The sequence below is a fragment of the Octodon degus genome, unplaced genomic scaffold, assembly GCF_000260255.1.
Source record: "Octodon degus isolate 3935 unplaced genomic scaffold, OctDeg1.0 scaffold00046, whole genome shotgun sequence".
Taxonomy (NCBI): Eukaryota; Metazoa; Chordata; class Mammalia; order Rodentia; family Octodontidae; genus Octodon; species Octodon degus.
In genome coordinates this window covers 8,384,937-8,392,435 of record NW_004524622.1, presented here as the reverse complement: position 1 = coordinate 8,392,435, position 7,499 = coordinate 8,384,937, and the positions used below count along the sequence as shown (strand labels likewise).

The following is a 7,499-nucleotide window of genomic DNA, read 5'->3' as shown; positions in this document are numbered from 1 at the left end:
AAAAAAAAAAAAAAAAACAAAAAAAAAAACCCTGTCAGAAACATGAAAAGAAATTACAGAACACTAATGATAAAGAGAAAATGTAAAACATTTATCAACTATTTTGATCTAATTGATATTTGTTAAATACTCCACCAAAAATAGCTTTATAAGTACCCGTGAAGAGTCACCAAGACAGATCATATTCTGGGCCATGAAACAAATATCAACAAATATAAAAGACTTGAAATCTTACAAAATCAGTACTCTAATAATAAGACATGAAATGATCTATATGTAAAAGGAAAAAATATTACTTTAGCAATTCAAGAAATGGATCATAAGCTTAAGGAGCTAAAATGGTAAAACTTGGAATAAAACAAAGATCTTTATGATCTTAGCCATAAGCTATAAAAAAGATGACTAGTGAAATTAACTTCTCTACAGTTGATTTCTGGGAAGATGGCAGAGTGATAAATAGCAGAGAAAGTGAGACCAACTCTGAGAGTTGGTGTCTAGACATTGGGATAGAACAACCTGAGGAGGAGGAGGGGAAGGGGGAGGGGAGGAAGGGAAGGAGGGGGGGGAGGGGATCGCTGGGAACCAGGAAGCATCTGAAAGAAGAATTGAAGCCCACAGGGAAGAGAGAGATTTCAATGAAGAAGGAAGTGGCAGGTGGTGCTTTCTCTCTCAGACTGGACGGACTCACTGTGTGGAAGGGGCTGGTTGAACTTGCAGATGCATGGTGACTGCTGGTCACCCCAGGGACCACCATGCAGAAACATACCAATGGGACAGAGCAGTGGACACAGAGGAATGCAAGCGCTGGTGAATTATTCAGGCTCAGATGCCCCCAGGAAAGGGTGATTGTCCAGGAGTCGTCTTGGACCAGCTGAATTTGACACTCAGAGCAACTGCTGACTTCATTGAGCAGCTGCCAGTGTTGGAGTTGAGGGGATGAGTTCAAGTCTGCAGGAAGTTAGGGAAGCGAGTTCAATTTAACAGAAGGCTCATAGACTGGTTCCAGCCTTATGGCCAGAAACCAGCCTAAGCTTCTGTGGAATTAGAGGTACAGGCCCACTGAGATTAATCACTATCCCACTGTAAAGCTACAACTGGGTTGCTGGGATTAATCAACTTGAGTATGGATTTTCTCTGTCTACACTGTCTATCAGTGACAGCAGATACCTTGAAATGAATATTTTTTTCTTAGTTTTTCTTTCTCTCTTTTTCATTTTTGTTTGTTCTTGTTTTTACATGTTTGAACATGGTTTCTAGTTTTTCTGTTATTCTGTTCTTTTTAAATTTCTTGTCTCTTTCCCTGCCTGTCTTTCAATTTTTTGTATTTTGGGGAAAGGTCTACAGAGTGTTTAGGGTCTCACTACTAGATTGGACTTGTAGTGATCCACCTGTTTACAGCCTCCCAAGAGCTGGGATTACAAGTACATGCCACCATGTGCAGTCTCAATCACCATCTCAGCTTGCCCTAGGGGTGGGGCCAGCACGGCAGGCCTGGGGATCGAACCCCCAGCCCCTGCACCTGCTTGCAGGTGCTTTAATCCACTGAGCTATTTGGCTGCCCCCCACCCCATCTTTTTTACCTGTTTCCAAATTTGTATGATCTTCCTTTGTTCTCCGTCCTCCTTTCTAATCCCTCTTATTTCTGTAGCTCCCCGCCTCCCCGAGGGTAAAATTGCTATGGTGAGGGCTTACTTACTGCATACAGTTTTTTGGTTCATTTTACACTTTGTTGTATAACCACATAATCTAATTCATACGGTTAATAGTGGCAAATTAATAGACATCTCAGTTTGTCATTTTGTAGGTTGTGTTTGATGCTATTGTTATTGTTGATTGTACCACTTTAGCAAAAGTGGCATAGTTGTTATAATCAATTCTTCCTGATAACCAAGACTGAGACTGGCCTTAAAAAATACTAGATAGGCTAATGCCAAAGAAGCAGGGCCTGGGTCAATTAGGCAGCAACTTCTCATCCCCAGTAAATTGAAGAGGTAGAATCTTGTCTCAAAACTCAAAATCCAGCTACGCCTGGAAGACACCTCTGAGTAGTAGTCATTTTCTAAGGGTTCCAAATATAAGCAGTAAAACAACTTCTCTATAAAAGGTGCTGTGCAAAAAATGAGGTGAGGTAAAGCTTGGAGAAAATACTTGTAAAATTCATCTCTAATAAAGTGTTCAGTCCCAGAATATATAAAAATCTGAGTAGCTTGGCAATTAAAGACAAACCAGTTTTTAAAATGGACAAAAAATTAATTGACATTTTATAAAAGCTGTATGGATGTTAAATAAGCACATGAAAAGATACTCTGTAATTTTTCATCAAGGTTAAAACTTCAGTGAATTATCTCAACATATTTACTTAAAAGACACAATACCAACTGCTAGTGAGGGTGCAGAGCAGCTAGACCTCTCTTACACTTCTGATGAGTATGAAAATTATACTGCCACTTTGGGAAATTTTTGGTAGTTTATAATGATGGATAGTCTCATCATCCTGCTCTTGTGAAAAATAAAAATATTAATTTACAAAGTGGCCTAATGTGAATATTTATAAGTAGCTTTATTAATAATTGCCCCAAATTAGAAACTCTCATGAATTTCTGTGTAATAAAATTAGATAAATTGTATACCCTCATGAATAAGCAAATTAGTGTACATTCATATAATGAAATACTACTCAGCAATAAAAAGGAATTAATAATATACAGATACATGTAGACATTTCAAAAGCATCATTGTAACTGAATAAATTCAAAGATAATTCAGGTATGTACAATGGCAAAGAAATATGTGAATAGATCTATATTGATTGTAGGAAATTATGATAGTATGCATTTGAACATCAGATAGAATTGAAATACACACGTAATAAACATTGGAATGAAATGAAGCTAACTCTTTGAGTTTTACAGAAGAATAATAAAAACTTGACTATTTTAGAGTTTGCTTATTTAAGGATATATTTAAGGATGTGTAGTAGCTTTAGAGTAACTATTAAAAGAATAGAAACATAGTATGCACTTTCATATAATAGAAAAAGCTAAAATAAAAATGGTAATTCTAAATCTAGGAGCACTTAATAACATTACATTTATTTATTTATTTATTTATTTATTTATTTATTTTGGTGCTGGGAATTGAACTCAGGACTTTGCACTTGCCACTGAGCTATATCCCTGGCTTGAATTCAACATATTTGAAGCAAGATTACCATACTTCAGAATTGGAAATCCACACACCTATACTATTCAATAACGGAACTTAGAAAAAATGGGGTATACAGATAAATGTCCATTTTGTATCTGTGTATTCAAAGTGGTTAGGATAGATATATAGTTGCATTCTCTTAATGAATAGAATGATTTGTTCTAATGGTGTTTGTAAATAGGATCTCAAGTCCGCATCTTGTCAGCAATTAACCACTAAGAAGAATATATGCAGTGTGTTATTTGTTGAATCTGTACTTCTGATTTGATTTGAAACTGTCTCATTGCTATCTGTTTATCAGTAAAATTTTGAAAAAAAAAGAATTGGAAATCCACAAGCATATCAATGAGACATTTTCGTACCAGTGTCATATTAACCAAGTAGTCTGTCAGTAAGGATATAGAAAATGCTTAAGAGGCTGGATGTAATAGACTATATAGTGAGAATCTTGCTTGAACAGCTATAGAAACATACTCTTTTAAAGCATACGTAGAATGTTAAAATTTTGATCATATGTTATAAAGCAAGTATTAGAAAATTTCAAATGTTTGGTATCATATAGACTACATTTTCTGATTGTAGTACTTTTATGTTAAAAATGCTAATAGTCTACCCCCCCAGTGGAAAAAACATAGATACTTAAAAGTTGTTCAGATTTATAAAACATAAAAACATACCTTTTGAACTTAATGTAACTATGAAATATATAACTTTATGTGAAACATGATTAAATGTTTTACTGTTTGCCTTTTGTTAAAATCATAAACCGTAGGTAATTTTAGACTTTTCAAGGAGTTTGACTTTTGGTATGTATCATAGGGAAAGGCACTAAAAGGTTTTTGGCAGAGGATATAATACTCTGATTACTGTTTGAAAAGTATTCTGAGTTACTATATATGGGAGTAGACTATAGGGAGCAAGTTTGGAGGCTGGGAAGACTATATGAGAAGATGACATATTAACTCAAGTGTGAGATGATGGTGGCTTCAACTAGAATACCGAGGAGGGGGGTTCTGAAATCTCATTTACTTTTTAACCTTTTTATTGTACATTTCATGTGTACATTCCGTTAAGGAAGGACTTTTTGTTATTTGCAAGTATATCTCTGGCACCTAACAATGTATGCAGGTTGGAGTAGGCTCTCAAATATTTGCTAATGAATTTTTAGTAATTTGGAACTTTGATGTTGCTGGTATTTATTGCTTTAAATTTGACTTTTATTTTTCATTTAAAGCATGAAACAGTTGATGGCTACAGAAGATATTTCACTCAAATTGTAGGGTATGTATCTATGGAAATAAATTTCTAATTTTGTATTATGCTCAATGTCAGAAATAATTTATTTCTAATTCGACTTTAAAAAACTACATGTTATGTTGGTAATTACTATTTTAGGTTCTTTGTGGTGGAAGATCATATTTTACATGTGACACAAGGATTGGTAACCAGGGCATACACTGATGAACTTTGGAACATGGCCCTTTCAAAGATAATTGCTGTCCTTAGAGCTCATTCAGTAAGTCAGATAATTTATGATACTAAAATTTTAGTTCAATTACTTTGAGAACCTTTGGTTGTACAATGTCAAAGGGAAACTGTAACCTTCATCATTTAGCAGTTTTTGGTAATTGCTTAGATTTGCAAGTAGTAATATCAAGCTTTTATTTGGTAATATAAAGCTGGGTTTTGCAATTGGTTGGGGCTTCTGAAGATACTTTTATTCCAGCATTACAGAAAATGAAGAGCTAAGCTGATCTAATTAGTCTCAACTAACCTCTTTATTAGATCACTGAAAAGGACCATGAAGAAAGATTTTTTAATTATCATTCCAAATTCTTTGTTTCCAAAGTAAACTTCACCATTAATATTCAATAGAATTTGTTCCTCAGTGTTTATGATTTTCAGTAATACTACAGTTAATGAATTTAAGATTTTTCAGTTTTCTGATTTAGAATTCATTTGAAATGATGAACCATTATGTAATAAGAAAAGTTTTTACCGAAAGTTAAATGATCAAATATTTCCCTAATGTCTTTTGTGGAAATAATAGACATATTAGTTTTATAAAGATTATTAGAATTAATAATTGGTCAGTAAAGACCTTTTTTCTCAAGAAAATTTTAGAAGTTGACCTTTAATATATGTCCCTATATTTCAATTATGTTCTCTTTACAAATTAATGATTTTTTTTTTTTTTTTTCGGAACTGGGGATTGAACTCAGGCCCCTGCGCTTGCCAGGGAAGTGCTTATTCCACTGAGCCATCTCCCTGGCCCCAATTATGATGTTTTTTAATTGATGAAATTTAAAATATGTTGAGAGGACCCAGGGAGATAGCTCATTAGAATAAGCACTTGCTTGGCAAGTGCCTGAGTTCAATCCCTGGCACTGCAAAATGAAATGAAATGAAATATGTTGAGAGAAGATTGGTAGTTTATGACAATTAAATCATAAATGCTTTTTTAAATCAAGAATTTTGGAATGAAATGAAATACGTTGAGAGAAGATTGGTAGTTTATGACAATTACATCATAAATGTTTTTTTAAATCAAGAATTTAGATTCTAAATGAACTAATAAATTACAGCTATTTCTAACATATTAACTTAAAAACATCCTTTTTTTGGTGCCCAAATTGGTTCCAGGGCTTCACGTATTATAGGCAAATGCTGAGGTTTCTCTCAAGCTCAAGAATAATACATTTTATCATAGTTTGTAGTCATATCCGCTCTAAGTGTATAAAATTGTATATTTTATCTGTTCATTTTGTGACATTAGATAGTCATAATATTTAATGTAATGTATCATATTCTAAATTAAATTAAATTGTTACCAAATGCTGTTAAAGGGACACTATACTTAACTACCTCTTTGACTTTAGTGATTTTCTTTAGTTGATTACTAAGAAGTATTTAAATTGTCATTTGTAGGTAGAAAAAGTAATATGTGTGGCACTTCTGAAAGATAGGGAATCAGTTAATATAAAATAAAAATATATGGTCTATATGAAAACCATTGTTTCAATTTAAAATAATAAGGTCCTTAAAATCTAAAGTCTTTCATAAATTCAAGCATCATTTGTGTGTGTGTGTGTGTGTGTGTGTGTGTGTGTGTATTTCAGGAAGATATTTTTCATATAATATAGTTCCATTTTGATACACTGTTTTGATCTTTGCCTGAAAACTTACTCTAATAGAGCAATAGTGTACCTGTCTAATGAGATTTTAATTTTATTGTGTGTCTGATAGATTAAAAGAAAATACTTTAGGATCTTAGTTTTTAACTAAGTGACTCATATTTTTGTTTTGTTTTTCCACCCCCACACCTACCTATCCTATATTCCCTCAGTCTTATTGCATTGACCCTGATCTTGTTTTAGAGCTGAAGAATCTCATTGTAATTTTTGCAGATACTTTGCAGGTGAGTGTTAACTTAATATTCTATTAATGGCTATTTTAAGCACTTAAAGAGATGCTTATTTTATTGTGGATTAATGGGTAGCAAACTATTAGCAATATTTAGTTGTATAGTCCTCTGTTAGTCAAGATTATTCATGCCAGTTCCTTCCCAATTGTGAAACTTGGAAAGAGCTCAAGAATATTATTGTCTTTTAAAATATTGGTCATTCAGTTAAAAGGAATATTTTTACAATTTAAAAAAACTACATGATATAGTAGAAAGAACCCTCAGCTAGGAATTGGAAGATACAAGTTCTGTTTTAGAGCGCTAAGCATGGGCTCTGAAATGATACAAACCCTGAGTTTCTGTTTCACCTACGTTGTTGACAGATTGTGTGCCTGCAAGTTCTACAGGCCTTAGATTCTTATTTGTGAAAACAGTGTGATACTATATATGAAGAGCACATAGTCTAAAAGCTATATATACTGATTTCCTCAAGAAAAGTTATGACACTATTAAAGTAATACAAACATTGGAAAAGCAACAGTGAAGGTCATGTAAAACCTTGCAAGTATGCCTTTCTAATTCAGTGTTTTGAAATAAGATCAAGAAAGGCACCAGACCTTTTTATTTATTTGTAAACTTATCTACAATATTTTCATTTTATTGAAAATTGACAGGTTTATTATTAAGTAGATCTTATAATAAGTTAACTAGTATTGGCTTTTAAATTTATACTTACTAATGAAGAATGGAAGTATCTTTTCATTAAAAAAAAAAAACCCTAAAGAATGTTACATAGTTATGGTTTTTGAATTTATTGGATATTTTACCTTTAAATGTCAGTGTTTTGTCATTTAAAAATTGCCTTAGTTTTTTTTTTTTTTTTTTTTTT

At 32.8% G+C, this 7,499-nt stretch overlaps 1 protein-coding gene across 2 annotated transcripts in view; it reads left to right on the top strand.

Moving 5' to 3' along the window:
• Window positions 1-7,499, top strand: part of Exoc6 (exocyst complex component 6) — a 246,711-nt gene that overhangs the window by 107,259 nt on the left and 131,953 nt on the right. For both annotated transcript variants that reach the window (XM_023716247.1, XM_004632054.2), the window contains exons 10-12: window positions 4,442-4,488; window positions 4,603-4,723; window positions 6,554-6,625. In XM_023716247.1, coding sequence (XP_023572015.1) covers window positions 4,442-4,488; window positions 4,603-4,723; window positions 6,554-6,625 — 240 coding nt within the window. The remainder of the gene's footprint in view (window positions 1-4,441; window positions 4,489-4,602; window positions 4,724-6,553; window positions 6,626-7,499) is intronic.